Source organism: Panthera tigris, chromosome A2, assembly GCF_018350195.1.
Source record: "Panthera tigris isolate Pti1 chromosome A2, P.tigris_Pti1_mat1.1, whole genome shotgun sequence".
NCBI classification, from domain to species: Eukaryota; Metazoa; Chordata; class Mammalia; order Carnivora; family Felidae; genus Panthera; species Panthera tigris.
In genome coordinates this window covers 56,418,572-56,438,127 of record NC_056661.1, presented here as the reverse complement: position 1 = coordinate 56,438,127, position 19,556 = coordinate 56,418,572, and the positions used below count along the sequence as shown (strand labels likewise).

At 42.6% G+C, this 19,556-nt stretch overlaps 1 protein-coding gene across 5 annotated transcripts in view; it reads left to right on the top strand.

The window, feature by feature from the left end:
• The window catches only part of CFAP92 (cilia and flagella associated protein 92 (putative)), an 82,434-nt gene that overhangs the window by 46,944 nt on the left and 15,934 nt on the right, over positions 1-19,556 (top strand). For 3 of the 5 annotated variants that reach the window (XM_042979623.1, XM_042979624.1, XM_042979625.1), the window contains exons 10-12: positions 2,130-3,034; positions 8,350-8,544; positions 10,467-10,764. In XM_042979623.1, coding sequence (XP_042835557.1) covers positions 2,130-3,034; positions 8,350-8,544; positions 10,467-10,764 — 1,398 coding nt within the window. Of the gene's footprint in view, positions 1-1,692; positions 2,095-2,129; positions 3,035-8,349; positions 8,545-10,466; positions 10,765-19,556 lie in introns of those variants that run through there. The other 2 variants (XR_006214993.1, XM_042979626.1) reach the window with 2 other exon arrangements.

Genomic DNA, 19,556 nt, shown 5'->3' with positions numbered 1-19,556 from the left:
TAGGTGGTGGGAAGACATGTAGAGTAAAAACAATAGCGAGGGTGTGCCACACACTTCGTATCACAGTTACTTTGGTCAAAGAGGATTTCCCTCTTTCGGATTTTTAGGTGCCTTTGGGGTGGTTGGCTGGGTCAGTTGGTAGAGCATGCGACTCTTGATCTCAGGGTTGTAAGTTTGAGCTCCACGTTGGGTGTATTTATTACTTAAAACCTTCAAAAAAACAAACAAAAGATTTTTCAGTACCTGCCCAGTTGCTGCCACTGCCATCAGATTGCAGTGTTGGAACTTGAACTTGAATGAGGGCAGAGCCAGGAGAGAAAAACAACAGGAGATCCTCCCCAACCTCTACTCTTTGTATCCTGTAGTGGCGGGGGAGGGGGGGGGAGTCCCTCCTCCCATTCTTTAGAACAGAAAGAAAGGGCTTCTCTTAGAGCTCTGACAGTCAATGCCTGGTGCACAATTCTGGGATTCAGGCTTCCTTTTGAATCCAGTCTGTGACATACAGGAGGAAGATAAAATCCAGGAAACTCACAGCTAGATTGGTTGTACTTTGAGTTTGTTCTCTTTCTGCAATCTGCCCATTACCTTTTACTTTCCAGAGACCTCTGACAGCAGCTCCATGCATTCTGTCTACAGTTTTTGGTTGCATTCACTGGGAGATACATGGCGGATGTGCTTACTCCATTTAACCAAATTTTAAAGTTCATCTTGACCAGTTTTAATTTTTCTTTTTTATTATTGTTTTATAGATGTTCTTTTTATAGTCTGCATACAAGTCCTTTATCAGATGTTTAGGTATTGCCCATATTTTATGCCAGTTGAGGACTCTGCTTTATTTGACAAAGTCAATTTTATTAGCTCTGGCTGTTATAACTAGTGCTTTTTTGTGTCCTGTCAAAGAGATCTTATCCTTTGTTCATGAAGATTCTCTCCTATGTCTTCTTCTAGAAGATGTAAGATTTCAGCTTTTGTATTTAGGTCTATGATTCATCTAGAATTAATTGCATTTTTCTGACCATTAAAACTGTGTATTTCTCTATTTAGATTTTCTTTAATTTCTTTCTGCAATAGTTTGTAGTTTTCAGTGTGTACAGGTCTTACACATCTTTTATTGCATTTCTTTCTAGGCATTTTATGTTTTTATGGTATTCTAGGTGATATCTTTATTCATCACCAGTAAATTGAAATACAATAGATTTGACCTTGATATTCCTTTTTATACACATAACCAAATATATTTAGTTTATATGTATCTGATCGTTCTAATATCTTATGCCTTTGTGCAACCAATTTTGCTAGTAGTACCTTTTACCTTAGTTATTTTGTGTTTTTTTACTATGAGCTCACATTTAATTGGACTTTATCTGTGGGGGTTCTTTGAGGCCAAGGTTGAATGTGGATTTCTCTAGGTTTCTTGATTGCTTCTCCCAGGTACCTGGGAGCATACCAGCCCAGGATTATTTAAAAGTAATTTTCAGTTTCTGTGTAAAATAAGTAGTACACTTGGAGTATGAATTCAGATCATAAACTTGCATAAGGGATAACTTTTGATAATAAAATCTTAGCCCCAAGGTTAAAAGTTGCAAGATTCCCTGTTTTCTGTCCGTCCTTTCCATCTCATTCTCCATGCCCTCTTAAGCCCCAAACCTCTGAGCCTTTCCTCACCTTGTATCTTTCTCCTTGAATACCTAGTGATATGCTGAAGGTGAGCCCATGCCAGCCCTCCAGATGGATGTCTGGGAAATATGGATTACCTTTTCTAAAAACCACTTACCTCCGCCTTTTCTGCACCTAGCCCTGGGCTTGGAAGTAAAAATACAGGTGTGCAAAATGCACGTGGACTGTCATCATGACACTCAGTTTGGGAGGAGGAAATAGTGACTTAATACTTATTAAGCCCTTGTCTTGTGTCAGCCACCATCTTTCACATATATCACCTAATCCCAGGGATTACCTGGCAGAGCAGGCTTTTCATCAGTATTTGTGGATGAGGAAATCCAGGCCACAGGGGCTGCAGGTGACAAATGCGACATTAGGATTTGAGCCCGTGTGGGATTCTTCCTTTAAAGAGGAGGCAGGGTGACTGCCACTGCATCCTGGTGATCTGTCGTCACCTCGCTCTCTCCTAGAGGCTGTGCACCCCCGTGTACTGCAAGTACAAGTTCTTTAAGACTCCAGTTCACAAGACGGAGGGGAAGCCCCATGGAGTACACATCTACTTCCAGGACATCAATGTCATCTTTCTTGGGCCAATGCAGCCCAGTGACCTGAGGGAATACCTGGAGGGGCCCCCCATGATTGTGGAGGTTCACGACAGGGACCGCAAGTTAGAAGAGTATTCCTGGAAGCCCACCCTGTTTGGGGATGACCCCTTGGATTCACACCTCAACCTCCAGGCCCTCATCTCTCCGGAAGAGACAGAGAACAACCCCTTTGAATCCCAAAACAAGATATGGGACCCTTATGGGGTTGCCAAGGTCAGTTTTGCCGACCTTCTCCTTGGCCACAAGTACTTGAACTTGGTTGTCCCCATCCACAGGTGTGAGCCCAAGCCCACACATCATGGCCGAGATGGCAGGAGCAGGAAGGTTGTGGGGTTTCGGGTCCCCACAGATGGCTTTCAGCACAGCTCAGTGCCCGTGGGCAACTACCTCGAAGCCAACTCCCAGCTCAAGCTGCGGGTGGACATTGCAGTGCCACTGCGGGCCAGCGCCGAAGCCCCTGACCCTGAACTTACAGGCACCCTGTTTGGCCGCATCATTTTCGTGTTTGACTCCAGAAAGATCTCCCTCCTCTCCAGCCTGCTGCAGGACATCTCCATGATCAATGCCAAGGCCCTTGATCTGGACGCCTACTCTGCTGGGAACATCCAGCAGATTCTGTCTGCCTTTAAGATGCACATGAGGATCCAGGAAAGGCAGGACCTGGATGTGCTCACTGGCTTCCACCTGCTGGATGGGAAGATCCATCTTCTCATTCTGGAAGGTTTGGCTGACCAAGGCTTGAAGCGGCTGTGGGACAGCCATCAAAGCCGGTGAGTGCGTGGTTTTGTGTTTCATGTAAAAGTCATCATGTCTGGATGCTGAGTGAGTGGGGAAATCTTTTGAAGCCAGGATCAGGTTCAGTATGTTCATCTGTGAGAAGGATATGCTGATTTAGCTCCTCTTGGGGTTTATTGTAAAGCACTTTACAGGGCTCTGTACTTGGCCTTGATCACAGAAGCAGTTGCTTGCCTTTGGATGAAGAAAAGACTTTAGGGGCATCTAGAAGAGAGGATGGTTGAGGAAAATGGGTCTGCCTTCACACTTCTGAGGGGCCTACTTGGCTAACAGGGAGAAGAATGTTCTATATGGCCATAAGATGGACACTACAGGGAAATAGATTTCAACTCACCCCAAGGAAGACCTTTCTGATTATTTTGGGGCTGGGAAAACTGCCTCAGGTGCAGAGGGTTTCCCTTCCCTGATGGCCTCCAGGAGCACCTGATGACTGCTCAGTGGGGATATTGGAGAGGCAATTCAAGTGTCTGATTTGGGGCTAGAGCAGGTGGCCCCTTATGGTCCTTCCATTCTTTAGTTTTGGTTTCCTGACAATTCTCTTTTCCTTTCATTATTTGCATGTATCCTAGTTCGGGTTAAAAGGACCTCCCTGTTTTAGTCTGGGAACACCCTCTCTCTGTCTTTGGAGTTCAGATGCCCCAGGACCCAGATGATGACAATAGCAGGTAGTCCTGAGGTTGAGTGTATCCACCCAGGAGGGAAGAGTGGCCCTGCGGGGACCTGTCTTAATGTGCTAGTGGGCCAAGAGGCACTGTGGAGAAGCTGGCAATATGTCTAGTTACCTGCCCAAGAGAACTGAAAACATAGGTCCACGCAAAAACTTGTACAGGAATGTTCACAGCATCATTATTTATAATAGTCACAAAGCGGAAACAAGCCAAATGTGCTGCAACCAATGAACAAGATGTGATATATCCATACACATGAATAATGTTCAGCCATGAAAAAGGAACGAAGTACTGATCCATGTACTTCAACATGGATGAAGCTTGAAAACATACCAAGTAAAAGAAGCTGGGCATAAAAGGCCACAGGTTGAATGATTCTGTTTATGCGAAATACCTAGAATAGTCAAATCCACAGAGACAGAAGATTAGTGGTTCCCAAGGTCTCAGGGGAGGGATGAGGGAGAAGTGGGGAGTGACCGATAATGGGTACAGTTTCTTTTTGGGGTGATGAAAATTTTCTAGAATTAATGTTTGCGATCGCACAACATTGTTAATATACTCAAAACCATTGAATTGTTACAATTAAAAAGGGCAGACTTACAGTGTGCGGTGAAGAATCTGGCCTTGCCTAAAAGGTCTGGCCTTTGCCCTTCCTTGGCTTCTGGGAGGTGACATATGTCATACCATATATAAGTGCCTTTGTTTAGGATGGGGGCTGACTGCACTAGATCTTAGAATGGGACCAGCCTCACATGACAATCATAGGATAGAGGCTGACCATGCCAGATAGACCAACAGTGTGAGTTAGGATTGGGGCTTTGGTCTTGCAGTGTTGGTTGGTCTAGAGACTGAGATTGCTATGTGGGCAATCAAGCAGTAAATTGGTCATGTCCCTGTAATGGAGCCCAAATAAGAACTCTACACACTAGGGCTTGGGGGAACTTCTCTCTGCATATTGTCCCATCAGTGTCATAAGGGTGATACATCCTGACTCCATGAGGAAAGAGCAATGGAATCTTGGTGTTTGGAACCATCCTGTACCCTGCCCTGTGTCTCTTCCTCTGGCTGATTTTAATCTGTATCCTTTCCTTGTAATAAGCTGTGTGAGTATAACAGGTTTCAATAAGTTGAATAATCGGTGAGCCTGGGGGTGGTATTAGGAACCCCCTGAACTTCAGTTGGTATCAGAAATCAGGGTAGTTTTGGGGACTATGACCTCAAATTTTGTAGTTTGGCTAAGTTGGGGGGTATGGTATGATCTTGTATCTCAATGAACAGTTTTTTCCCAGTAGGAGAAATGATATAAAGTATGTTCATGGACCCCAGTTAAATTAAACTACAAATAAATTACTAACCAAGAAAAAATTTTACATGCTTGGAAATTAGCAAATACTTCCAAGTAACCCATGAGTCAAAAGAGTAATTGTAATATAATTTAGACATTGTTGAATTGAACACTAATGAAAAGAGTATAATATCTAAATTTGTGGGGTAATGTTAAAGTGTTATTTAGAGGAAACTTTATAGACTTAGATACTTACATTAGAAAAGAAGAAAGGATGAAAATGATTGATAGATGTTGCAGAGATTGAAATAAGCATTGTAAACTATGTCAGTAAACTTAAATATGTACAAGAAATTCCAAATATATAAAAATGTTTTCAGAGGAGATAGTTTAGAGGTTTCTGGATATAAAAGTTAATGTAAAAATCTATTGAATGTCTGAATACTATCTACATACAAAAGTCATTTTTAAAAAAGTTAATACTTTTAAGTATCATAAAAATATGAAATTTGCATGAATAAATTCAACATAAAGGAGTGGAAGACCTCTATCATGAATACTATGGAACTTTTAGACACTTTAAAGAAAACCTAAATAAGCGAAGAGACATACCATGTTCATGGATTTGAACATATAATAATGTAGAGGTGTCAGTTATCCCCAAATTGGATATATAGATTCAATGCAATATCAATTTAAAAATGCCACTTTTTCAAAAGTATGGAACTTGAAAAGCTGATTTATGAATTTACATCAGCCTGCAAAAAATACATTCTTGAATAAGAACAAGATGGGAGAACTTTACTAGATATCGGGACTCATGATAAAACCACAGTGATTAAGATCATGTATTGGTTCAGGGATAGACAAGCAGATGTATGGGATGTAATAGAAAATCCAAAAAGAGACCTACATGTAAGTGGTAACTTGACATATGACATATGCAGATTGAAAAATCAGTGGGAATGAATTTTAAATGCATTAAAAGTGTGAATTTACATAACGCAATATCACTTTACACCCACTAGTCTGGCTAGAATTAAAACGTCAGATTATAGCAAGTGTTGACAAGGATGTGGAGAAATCAGAATTGTTATTCACTGCTGGTAAGAATTAGGTGAATTAGATGGTGTAGTCACTTTGGAAAATAGTCTGGCAGTTCCTCAAAAGAGTTACTATTTGACCTAGCAGCCCCACTCCGAGGTAAATGCCCAAGGTAAATGAGACTATATATCCATGCTAAACAGTATATAACTTTATAACAAGATTATAATAGCCATTAGGGGGGCACCTGGGTGGCTTAGTTGGTTAAGCATCTGACTCTTACTCAGATCATAATCTCATGGTTCATGAGTAAAAACGATTGAAGTATACACATTAAACGAATGAATTGTATGGAGTGTGAATTAAATCTCAATTGAAAAATACCTCTGGGGGGCGCCTGGGTGGCTCAGTTGGGTTAAGTGACCAACTCTTGGTTTCAGCTCAGGCCATGATTTCACAGTTTGTGAGTTCAAACCCCGCGTTGGGCTTTGCGCAGACAGTGTAGAGCCTGCTTGGGATTCTCTCTGCCCTTCCTCTGCTCATGTTCTCTCTCTTTCTCAAAATAAATAAACGTTATAAATAAAAAAGAAAAGTACCTCTAGTGGGCAAAAAAAAAAACTGAGGAAAGGAGAAAATGTTTTCAAAAAATGGTGTTGGGATAATTGTTTATCCAGAAGAAAAAAGGAAAATAATTTCCTACATCGAACCATTCACACATATCAATTCCAGCTGGATTAAAAATCTGTGTACATTTTCAACTTTCTGAAACATTTTTTAATGGTTATTTTTGAGAAAGAGAGAGTGCACGAGTAGGGGAGCGGCAGAGAGACAGAGGGAGACACAGAATCTGAAATGGGCTCCAGGCTCCGAGCCGTCAGTACAGAGCTTGACGTGGAGCTCGAACTCACAAACCACGAGATGGTGACCCGAGCCAAAGTCGGACGCTCAACCGACTGAGCCACCCAGGCGCCCCTCAACTTTTTATTTTGAGATACTTATAGATTCACAGGAAGTTTAAAGAATGTCGCAGAGATCTCACATACCCTTTCCCCACAGTGGTTACATCTTACCTAAGTACAGTACAATATCTAAACCAGGACGCTGACACCAATACAATGTGTGTGTTGTCTGTGCCAGTTGGTCAAATACAAATTTGTATGACCACTACGCTAATGAAGTTCCACCCTCTTTCTCCGTCCTGTTTTCCACTTCCTTAATTTTTTCGTCTGTGTATAATCTTGCATATTAATGGAATCATACAGTATATGACCTTAGGAGATTGGGTTTTCTCCACGCAGTATAGATTGTGACAGGTCCATGCAAGCTTTTGTGTATGTCAGTAGCTCATTCCTCTTTGTTGCTGATTAGTATTTCATGAAATGGATGTACCACAGTTGAACCATCCATTTATTGAGAGACCTTTTGGTTATTCCCAGTTTTTGACTTTTACATATGAAGCTGCCGTGAACAATGACGTACAGGTTTTTACGTGGACATAAGTCTTTTTTTAAAAAAAAAATTTTTTTTTTAACGTTTATTTATTTTTGAGACAGAGACAGAGCATGAACGGGGGAGGGTCAGAGAGAGAGGGAGACACAGAATCTGAAACAGGCTCCAGGCTCTGAGCTGTCAGCACAGAGCCCGACGCGGGGCTCGAACTCACGGACCGCGAGATCATGACCTGAGCCAAAGTCGGCCGCTTAACCGACTGAGCCACCCAGGCGCCCCAAGTCTTCTTTTCTTTTTAATTGAATTATAATTGACTTACACTATTATATTAGTTCCAGGTGTACAGGACAGTGATTTGATGTTTGTATGCACTGCAAAATGATCACCATGGTAGATCGGATTACCATCTGTAACCGTACAAAGTTATTAAATATTATAGACTCTATTCCCTGTGCTGCACATTACATCCCTGTGACTTATTTATTTTATAACTAGAAGTTTGTACCTCTTAATGTTTATTTATTTTTGAGAGAGAGACAGACAGAGCATGAGCAGAGAAGGGACGGAGAAAGAGAGAGGGAGGTATAGAATCTGAAGTAGGATCTAGGCTCTGAGCCGTCAGCACAGAGCCTGACACGGGGCTCGAACTCACGAGCTGTGAGATCATGACCTGAGCCGAAGGCGGATGCTCAACCGACTGAGCCACCCAGGCGCCCCTGTGCTTGTGTGTTTTTAAACAAGTGAAAAGAAAAGGAAAAGGCTCTTGCCAAAGGGCAAAACCGCGGAGCATTCTGGGGGCCTGCAGAGCGGTGCTGGTAAAACCCTGTCTGCGGGCTCCTTGCAGAAACACCAAAGCAGAACACGGGAAATGCAAGGTGCTCTACAACTCCACGCTACTGTTTCGCCACCGCCTGTACGCAGACCTGGAGACCGTCCTGTACCAAGTGCACCTCTTCAAGCCGCTGTCGCAGCTCATGAAGCACTCGGTGCTCTACGTCCGCAACACCGTTCCAGAGAAGACCTTCCAGGCCCTGACCAGGTGTGCCAGGCTGCCACGGAGATGAAGGTCCCCTCCCTCGGGGTGGGCGCCAGGGCCTCGTAGGGGGGCCCCTCCAGGGGCAGTTGTTGATACTCTTCATGCCCAAAGGAGTCGAACCAGGAGTGTAGCACGGTTCCGAGGGACCCCGAGCTTCTGTCATGCCCCCCCACCGAGGGGGTTTTGGAATCGCACTGGGGAAGGGAGGGCAGTTGACTTGAACACGGGTCACATGAAGCTCTCTGCTGCTCTTGGGGAATAGCCTAGAACAGCGTGAGCAGTGGGGGGGGGGGGTTAAAACCCCTTTTCCCAGTGAGTGATGAGGACCAGAACCACATCCACCAGGCCTGCAGCAGTTGTCTCTACCAACTGGATGTTTGCTTTTGTTGGCTTCTTCCCCAGCGGCCTGTCCAGAAAGCCACCGTCAGAAAGGCATCCTCCAAAGATCTAGATCTTAAACAGGGCATGCCTTAATCTGTGCTCAACCCTGGGAAGCTGTGTGCTCCTCCTGCTGGGTTGAGCACGGCTCGTGCTCCAGGAGGACCTCCTCCCTTCACGTAGGGAATAGCCACTGCCCGGTAGCAGTGGGGCTGAACGAGGCACACCCAGTTTGGAAGCAGAGACGGAGAAAGCATAGTGCGGTGGGGTTCCTGGGACCCTGGCCAGCCTGTGCCGGGCTTCGTGGGGGCAGCGAAGGACCGTGGCTGGTTCTTTCGGGAGGTCAGGAAAGGCTGACCTTGAATGTCAGTGAGCAGGCATTCATCAGGTGGACAAGTCCTCTCACTGCCGTCTGGGGCAGGGGTACCGACTGTCTCTTTACACCTTTAAAAGCAGCAACAGCCGTGGCTGAGACGTGGCACCCAGCTGATTGAACGTATTAATGAAGGAGAGGGCAGAGGCAAGAGAGAGGAAGGGAGAGAGCCCAGATGCGGAGAAAGAGGACTTAGTCCTATTATTTCCCACTTCTCCACGCGCGGGTCTGCCTGAGGGGCTAGGCAGGGTAGCCCTGAAACAGTAGGCCGAAGCTGCAACTCAGGAAGGGTCGTGTGTGCAGTGGGCCTCAGGCTCATGGTGGGGAGGTGCTGGGACATGTGGGTGTCCAGAGCCTTGGCAGTCAGTCAGAGGAGGCTGGACCCTGCCCTGTCCTGCCCTGCTGGTGACAGGAAGTAGCTGGGGTGGGGGGGTGTTAGGGAAAGGGAAGAAAACCGCTATTTATGAAGTGCTGGCTGCATCCTGGGCAGCTGCCCTCATCGTGGCTTTATTCCCATCTGCAAGGTCCCATGGTGGCCAGAGAGCTCAGCGGGTGAGAGGCAGAGCCCGCCATCCTCAGGCATGCCCCCTCGCGGTGGACCTTGGGAGTGTCAGAGACAGCAGCAAGTAACAGCTGCTATGTGTATGTTGTAGAACATCAGCGTCAGCCAAGTGCCCAAGGTGCACCGGCCCCCCCCCCCCCCGGGCGAGGGCAGCGAGGAGGAGTCTCAGGGCAGGGGACGTGGGAGGGGGGGTGTGGGTGGTGGCCGCTCAGTCCTGAGCTTTGCAGAGACAGGAGGCTGTGTGTGTACTGCCTTCCTCCTGCGGCAGGAGCTCTGAGATCCACACCCCTGACCAGCTAGCTGGTTGGGGCTATACCCTGATGGGGCGCAGGTTGGTGACAGGCGTGGAATAAGGCCACGGTAGCAGAAAAATAATCAGAGTGGACTGTGGAAAGCCCTTAACTTCTGGGGGCTGGGAGGAGAGCGGAAAGGGGGCATTGCGTTTTGTGGGCTCGTCCGAGTGGAGTCTAAACTGCGCGTATGAGGTCTGTGATCTGGGACCAGCTGGCCAACCTCTGAGCTTCCTTTGGTGTTGTGAAATGGGGCCGCTTTCGCCCATCTTGAAAGGTTAGACGAGGCTGTGTTGTGGGGGGGGGGCCCTCTGCGTTTCAGGATCTACTGCATCTGCTATCACAGCAGCAAACTCAGGGAGGTGATCACAGGAGACCTGCTGCCATCCTCTGCCATGGTCAAAGACTTGAGCCAAGAGCTGGGGCTGCCCATTTCGCAAGAAGGCCTCACAGATGGAAAACCGTCGGTCTTGCCAACTCCTCCCGCCCCCAATCTCGAGGACTTCCGAGCTCAGAAATCCGACCTCGGTTATGAGATCCAAGCCCACCAGGAGAAGTATCTGCGGTGGCGGAACGCCATGGCGCTAAAGAACAGAGGCCAGGAGCGCAGCCTGATCCAGGTGGGCACTCTCTCCTCCCCGGGTCAGGGGTCCCAGGCCTTTGCCCCACCTGGTCTGTCCAGTCACCACAGGGGATACAGGGCAGATGACCAGTTCCTGTACCTGCTCTCCTGGGATCCCGGGCAGGTTGCGTAAGAGGTGCCGGGTTGGGGGCTGAACCAGGTCAGAAGCGTTCACTCCCAGCCGTCAGGTACCCATCGTTCCTGAAAGTGAAAAGGAATGCTCTTAGGTGTTGTCACCTTTACCTTGGCCCCGGAGTTCACCTTGAAGGCTGGGCGCTAAGGAAAATCTCCCTCCCTCCACAGCCACCAAGAAGGCTTAAAACACTGACATCCAAGGTATGACTTGAACTTGTCCGCCCACGGTCTGTGTGAAGCACCTCCCTCCCCCCAATCTCCAGGGAGAGAAAAGTTCAGAAAGAAGTTTGTGAGCTTTGCAAGTGGATATTGTTTATGAAAACCAGCAAAGAAGTTGTTTTCCCATTTGTGTTCAGGTTTTTGGTTTTTTCCAAAGAACCAGTTCTTGGATTCATCAATCTGCTTTTTCTCTGGTCTGTTTTCTAATTAACTTCAGCTTTTTATCTTTTATCATCTTTTAAAACTTTTTCTCTTCTTTCTAGCTTCTTTAAATTTTATTATTGAAGTATAATTGGCATACGGTTAGTAAGTGTAGTCACCATCTGTCACCAAAAAACATTTTTACAATATTATTGACTATATTCCCCATGTCGTAATTTGAATCTCTGTGGCTTATTTATTTTATAATTGGACATTTGTACCTCTTAATCCCTTTTATCTATTTCACCCATCCCTCCACTCACATCCCCTCTGGAAACTACCAGTTTGTTTTCTGTTTTTAAGAGTCTATTTGTTTTTTGTTTGTTTGTTCATTTGCTTTATTTTTAGACTCTACATATAAGAGAAATCATATGGTATTCGTCTTTCTCTGACTTACTGTACTTAGCATTATATTCTCTAACCCCATCCGTGTTATTGCAAATGGCAAGATCTCATTCTTTTTTCATGGCTGAGTAATATCCCATTGTACATATATACCACATCTCCTTATCCATTAATCAGTTGATGGACACTTGGGCTGTTTCCCCATCTTGGCTATTGTAAATACTGCTGCAGTCAACATAGATGTGCATGTATCTTTTCAAATTAGTGTTTTCATTTTCTTTGAGTAAATACCCAGTAGTGGAATTACTAGATCATATGGTAGTCGTATTTTTAATTTTCTGAGGCACCTCCATACGGTTTTCCACAGTGGCTGCACCTTCCTAGCTTCTTGAGTTGACTATTTCATTCATTTTTATTCTTCCTTATTTAATAAGAAAGGCTACACATTTTCCTCTGTACACATCCTTGGCCACATTCTGTGAAGTGTTACATGTATTGTATGTTGCGATTGTTATTTGCCTGAAATGTCTTAGAAATTTCAGAACAAAACAAGACCTAGATACAGTCCTAGAAAAAAGTGAAACCACTGAGTCTATGAGAAGTCTTCCCTGACCCCCTTATTCTACCTTCTCAATGCACTTACACAGGTACACACTTGCGCACACATGCATTCAAGTACACAAATGTATCACATTCATTTATGGGTTAACACTGTTGTGTTAATGCCATTTAACACAGGGCCTTGAAGATTTTATAAAAATATGCCTGTATAGAATTTTGTAATATGTTTGTACAATTAATATCTTCCTATCATCTGTATTTTATTGAAACCACTTGGAAATATTGTTTCTATTATCTCAGTTATTGCTAATTTCAAATGGCCTTAAGTAGCTTATCCATGCTATACTCAATCATTGAAACCCAGCCATAACTTAATTTTTCTATTTTTACTCTAAGATATAATTTACATACCATAAAATTTAATCATTGTAAGTGTATATAAATCAGTAATTTTTAAGCAAATTTGTGGAGTTGTGTACAACACAATCCAGTTTTAGAACATTTCCATCCCCATAAAAATTTTCCCTATTGCTGTCTGAAGTCAATCCCTGTTACCACCTCCAGCCCCAGGTAACCACTGATCTATTTTTTGTCTCTACAGATTTGCCTTTTCTAGACATTTCATGTAAATGAAATCAGACAACACGTGACCTTTTGTGTCTGGCTTCTTTCACTGAGTATAATCTGAGCTTCATCCATGTCGCAGAATGTATCAATAGTTCCTTTTTAAAATTGATGAATAGTATTCCATTGATTGGATGTATCACATTGAAAGTTTTGTTTAATGTGTATTTATTTATTTTGAGAGAGAGACAGAGAGCGAGCAGGGAGGGGCAGAGAGAGAGAGAGAGACAGAATCCCAAGCAGGCTCTGTGCTGTCAGCGTGAAGTCTGATGCAGGGCTTGAACTCACGAACTGTGAGATCATGACCTGACCCCAAATCAAGAGTCAGATGCTTAACCAACTGAGCCACCCAGGCATCCATGGGTGTATCACATGTTTACTTATTCATTCCCCACTTGGTGAAATTTGTATTGTTTCTAGTTTGGGACTCTTATGAATATCGCTGGTTTGAACATTTGCATACAGATCATTATGTGAAAATGTATTTTCATTTCTCTCAAGTAGAAACCTAGATAGAGAATTGCTGGGTCGTGTGGTAAATTTAACATTTTAAGACATTTTCAAGCAGTTTGACAATGAAGTTGTACCATTTTACACCACAAAAAGCACTCCAAGAGTTGGTTTCTCCATATCCTTGCAAACACTTGTTACTGTCAGTCTTTTTTCATCTATCTATCTATCTATCTATCTATCTATTTATGAGAGAGCGAGGGCATGAGCTGGAGAGGGGCAGAGAGAGAGAGAAAGAGAGAGAGAGAATGCAAAGCAGGCTCCACACTGCCAGTGTGGAGCCTGATGCCAGGTCAAATTGAATCCATGAACCGTGCGATCATGACCTGAGCTGAAATCAAGAGTCAGACGCTTAACCAACTGAGCCACCCAGATACCCGTTGGATATCTCTTAATGTACTTATTAATGATTTATATATCTCTGGTAGCTATTCATATATTTTACATGTTTTAAAATCAGGTTGTTTTCTTGTTGAATTGTAAGAGATCTTTATTTTGGATATAGTTGCTTAATCAGAACTATGATTTGCAAATATTTTCTCTGTATATGTGGCTTGTCTCTTTCTTAATTGTGGTAGGAAAAACTCTTGATGTGTAAAGGCTTTTAATTTTGATGAATTCCAGTTTATCAGTGTCTTTGTCTTATTGATCATGCTTTTGGTGACATAGCTCAGGGCTCTGCTTAACCCAAGCTCACAAAGATTTTCTCCTGTGCTGCCTTCTAGGGGATTTGGAGTTTTGGCTTACTTTTAGACTTTAAAGCATCTTCACCAATTTTTTGTGTGCATGCATAATGGAAGGTAAGGGTCTAAATTCATCTTTTTTGCATGTGGATATCCAATCGTTTTAGCACCGCTTTTCAAAAAGATGAACTATCCCCGCACCGTCACTAAGAATCCATTGATGAGAAATGCAGAGGTTTATTTCTAGGCTGTTATACTCCATTGACTTAGATGCCTGTCCTTACACGAGCCCCACATTATCTTGATTACTATAGCTTTACAGGCAGTTTTGAAATTGGGTTGTATAAAGTCTTTTAACTTCTTTTCAAAATTGTTAGACTATTTGGGGTCCCTTGCATTTCTATATAATTTTAGGATCACCTTGCCAATTTATTAAAAAAAAAAAAAAAACAACTTGTGGGGATTTTCCTGAGGCTTATATTGAATATGTAGATCAGTTTCGGGGAGAATTGACATATTGACAGTTTTGAGGCTTGTAATTCATAAACATGGAACGTCTAGACTTCTTTTGGGTCTTCTGTAATATCCTTCAGGAAGCTCTGTAGCTGTCACACACAGGCCTTACACCTGATGAAATCTTTGCTGTTATGAGCTGAATTATTTAATTTTTGAATTGTTGCAATAACAGAAATACAGTTGGCTTCTGTATATTGATTTCGTATCCTGAAATCTTTGGAAACTGGATCATGTCATCCCTGGATAAAGATCTCTTTACTTCTTCCTTCCCAAGCTGGATACCCTTCCTTCCTGCATTAGTCTATGCAGATTGTCATACAGAACACAACGGTCGGGTGGCTTAAATGTCAGAAAGTGCTTTTCTCACAGTCCTGGGGGGTGGGAAGTCAGGATCAATATGCTGGTAGAGTAGATCTCATTCTGAGGCCTCTTCTCTTGGCTTATAGGTGGCTGCATCTCACTGTGTGCTCTTTTCTTTTTTTCTTTAATGTTTATTTACTTTTGAGAGATAGAGAGAGAGACAGAGCATGAGCAGGGGAGGGGCAGAGAGAGAGAGGGAGACACAGAATCCAAAGCAGGCTCCAGGCTCCGAGCTGTCAGCACAGAGCCTGACGCAGGGCTTGAACTCAGGAACCGTGAGATCACAACCTGAGCTGAAGTCGGACGCTCAACTGACTGAGCCACCCAGGCGCCCCTCTCTGTGGTTCTTCTTTGGCGTGGGGAGAAAGACAGTGGGCCCCCTGGTTCCTCCTCTCATAAGGACATAATCCTGTCAGATCAGAGTCCCCCCACTCTTACTCATCTAACTGTAATTACTTCCTTACCCAAATACAGCCACATTGGGGATTAGGGATTCAATGCATGAATGGGGTGTCGGGGGGGCATTCATTCTGTAATCCTCCCTTCGCTTCCGTTTGTTCTGCCTACAACCTGTAGTATAAAGGTCAGTGTCAAATAGGAGCGGTAAGAGCAGACATGCTTGTTTTCTTCCTGATCTTGGGGAAAGCAATCTTTGACCATGGAGTTGGATATTAACTACAGGTTTGGGGTACGCTTTATGAGGTTGAGGAAGTTTCCTTGTAGTCTTAGTGTGTTGAGAGTTTTCATCATGAATAAATGTTGGATTCTGTCAAATGCCTTCTTCCCCCTGCACACATTGTGGTTCTTGTCTTTTATTCATATGGTGTATGACGTTACTTGATGTTTGGACGTTAAAACACCCTTTCGCTCCTGGAATACATCCCACTTGATCATGGTGCATGACTTTTTATCTATGTGTTTCTGAATTTAGTTTGCTAATATTTTGTATTTTTCTTGTGATAGCTTTGTCTCACCTTGGTACCCATGGAATACTGGCCCTGTAAAATGAGTTGGTGTTTCCTCCTCTTCTATATTCTGGAAACAAGTGAACTGTTGGTATTCATTCTCTCATTGTTTGGTAGAATGAACCAGTGACTCCGTCTAAGCCTGAGCTTTCCTTGGTGGGTAAAAGGCTGATTTGATCTCTTTATTTGTTATAAGTCTATTCAGATATCTCTTTCTTAAGACAGGTTTGATAACTTGTGTCTTTCTAATTTATCCATTAGATGTAAGCCCTCCAGTTTGCTCTCCTATACTTGTTCATAGTACTCTCCTATAATCCTTTTAATTTCTGTAAAGTCAGTAGAATGTCTCCTCTATCACTCCTGATTTTACTAATTTGTACGTTTTTCTTTCTTGGTCATTCTAGCTAAAGATTTGCCAATGTTGGTGGTCTTTTTGAAGAACCATTTTTGAAAAAAACAGGAACAGCAGGAAGAGCATTTTTTTTTAAATGTTTATTTTTGAGAGAGCATGAGCAGGGGAGGAGCAGAGAGAGAGAAGGAGACACAGAATCCAAGCAGGCTCCAGGTTCTAGGCCATCAGCACAGAGCCTGACACAGGGTTTGAACTCACGAACTGTGAGATCATGACCTGAGCCGAAGTCAGATGCTTAACCAACTGAGCCACCCAGGCGCCCCTGAAAAAACATTTTTGGAATTTGTTCATTTTCTCTATTTTTCTATTTCATGTTTTTCTGCTCTAAACTGTATTATGATTTCTTCCTTCTGCTTATTTGGATTCATTTTGTGACTCTAGTTTCTTTTCTTTTTTTTTTTTTTTTTTAATTTTTTGATGTTTATTTTTGAAAGAGAGAAAGAGCACGAGAGGGGGAAGGGCAGAGAGAGAAGGAGACAGAGGATCCAAAGCAGGCTCCAGGCTCCAAGCTGTTAGCACAGAACCCGATGTGGCGCTTGAACCCACGAACTGTGAGATCATGACCTGAGCTGACGTTGGACAGTTAACCGACTGAGCCACCCAGGCGCCCCTGTGACTCCAGTTTCTTAAGGAGTAAAGTCAGGTTTTCGATTTGGATCTTTTTTTTATGCATGTGTTTCCAGCTACAAATTTCCCCCTAAACTCTACATTAGATGCATCCCATAAACTTAATATGTAGTATTTTCATTTCACTCACCAAAAAATATTTTATAATTTCCATTGTGGCTTTTAGAAATTTTGAATTTAATTCCGTTGTGACTAGGGAATGTACTTTGTATGATTTCTATTGAATGAAATTTATTACAATTTGTTTTATGGCATAGATACATCCCCAGGCTTGAAAGGAGTATATACTTTTCTGACATTGGGAGGAATGTTGTATAAATGGCAGGATGATAAGTGTTGTTCAGGTCTTCTGTGTCATTGATTTTCCTTTCTCAGGTTCAATGATTGGATTGAGGTATTGAAGTCTCTATTGATGGTCGAATTGTCTATTTCTCCTGTCAATTCTGTTTAATTTTTCTTATTGTCTTTTGGGCCTCTGTTGTTAGGCGTGTTTGTGTTTATAATTATATCTTCTTGATGAACTGACACTTTAATCATTATGAAATATCTCTTTTGTTTCTAATAACATGTCTTGTCTAAAACACCATTTTGTCTTATATTAATGTACTCACACCAGCTCTTTTCTGGTTTGCATACTATATATTTTTTCACCCCTTTGACTTTCAAACTGTGCCTTTACATCTAATATGCGTATTCTGTAGACAGCAGATATCTGCATCCTTTTTTTAAAGTCCAGTCTGACAATCTTTGCTGTTTGTCCATTTATGAGTAATATAATTTTTGATATGGTTCGATTTATGTCTTGTTTTTTATATATTTAATATTAATTTCGATTCTCTGTTGTTCCTTTACTGCCTCCTTTTGTGTTGAACAGATATAAAGTTGTACCACTTTAATTCCTTCATGGATTTTTTTCTTAAAAAAATGATTTCCTAGTGGTTTCTCTAGGATTCATCTATAATATGCATCTTAAGCACAATCTACTTCAGATTATCACTAGCTTTATTTGGGTAAATGTAGAAACTGTTCTGCTATATAGCTGTTTTCTCCCCTCCTTTTATTTTATTATTGTTATATCTATATATGCAGTAATCCCCAAATATGGTGTTATTATTGTTTTATGCAGTCAGGTCTTTTAAAAGTTGAGAGAAGGAAAAATGTATATAATATTTTATATTTACCACATATTTGTCTTTTCCAGTGATTTTTCAAACACTTATTTTTGAGGGGGGAGGGGCAGAGAGAAGGCAGAGGATCCAAAACGGGCTCTGCACTGGCAGAAGAGAGCCCAAGGAGGGGCTCAAACTCATGGGTTGTGAGATCATGACTTGAGCCAAAGTCAGACGCTCAACTGACTGAGCCATCCAGGTACCCCAGTGATTTTTTAAATGTAAATTCTAGTTACCATTTGATGTCATTTATTCTCAGCTTTAAAGGATCTCCTTTGGCATATTTGATAATTTTCAGGTTACTACCAACAAATTCTACCTTTATCAGAGGATATCTTTATTGACCTTCGATTTTGAAAGATGGTTTTTGCGGGACACAGAATTCATGGTATATTTACCAATAACTTTTTTTTCTTTCACCACTTTGAAAATGTTATTACATTGTGTCTCTGTTGTTTCTGTTGATGTTTAGCCATTAAATCATATTTCCTTGTACATGATGAGTCATGAGTCATTTTTTTCCCTTGCTGTTTCTAAGATTTTTATCATTGTATTTTTCTTTCAACTGTTTGACTCTAATATGTACAGGTGTAGATCTCTCTATATTTATCCTACTTGGGGTTTATTGAGCTTCCCTAGATCAGTAGATTAATGTTTCGGGTCTTTAGTTCTTCAATACTTTTTGCGGCTTCTTCCTCTCTCCCCACCCTCCCTTCTCAGACTTCCATTATGTGCATGTTGGTTCACTTATTAATATCCCATACGTCTTGAGGCACTATTAATTTAAAAAAATATTCTTTTGGGGCACCTGGGTGGCTCAATCAGTTAAGCGTCTGATTTTGGCTCAGGTCATAATCTCGTGGTTTGTGAGTTCGAGCCCCGCGTCGGGCTCTGTGCTGACAGCTCAGAGCCTAGAGCCTGCTTTGGATTCTGTGTCTCCCTCTTTCTCTGCCCCTCCCCTGCTCACGCTCTCTCTCTCTCTCTCTGTCTCTCAAAAATAAACAAATGTAAAAAAAATACTCTTTTGTTTCTGTTCCTCAGGTTGAATAATCTCTATCTTCGGGTTCAGATTCTTTGCTTAAATCTGTTGTGTCCCTCTAGTGCATTTTTCATTTCAGTTACTGTACGATATAACTGCAGAGTCTTCCTGTAGCTTTTTAAAATTCAGATTGCCTATTTCTTTTTTTAAATGTTTATTTGTTTTTTGAGAGAGGGACACAGAGTGTGAGCAGAGGAGGGGCAGAGAGAGAGGGAGACACAGAATCCGAAGCAAGCTCCAGGCTCTGAGCTGTCAGCACAGAGCCCAATATGGGGCTCGAACTCATGAACTGTGAGATCATGACCTGAGCTGAAATCTGATGCTCAACCAACTGAGCCACCCAGGCACCCCTCAGATTGTGTATTTCTTGACTTGGTGTATACTTTCTTTACATTTTTGAAATAATTTTCTCTAGGTTTTTTTT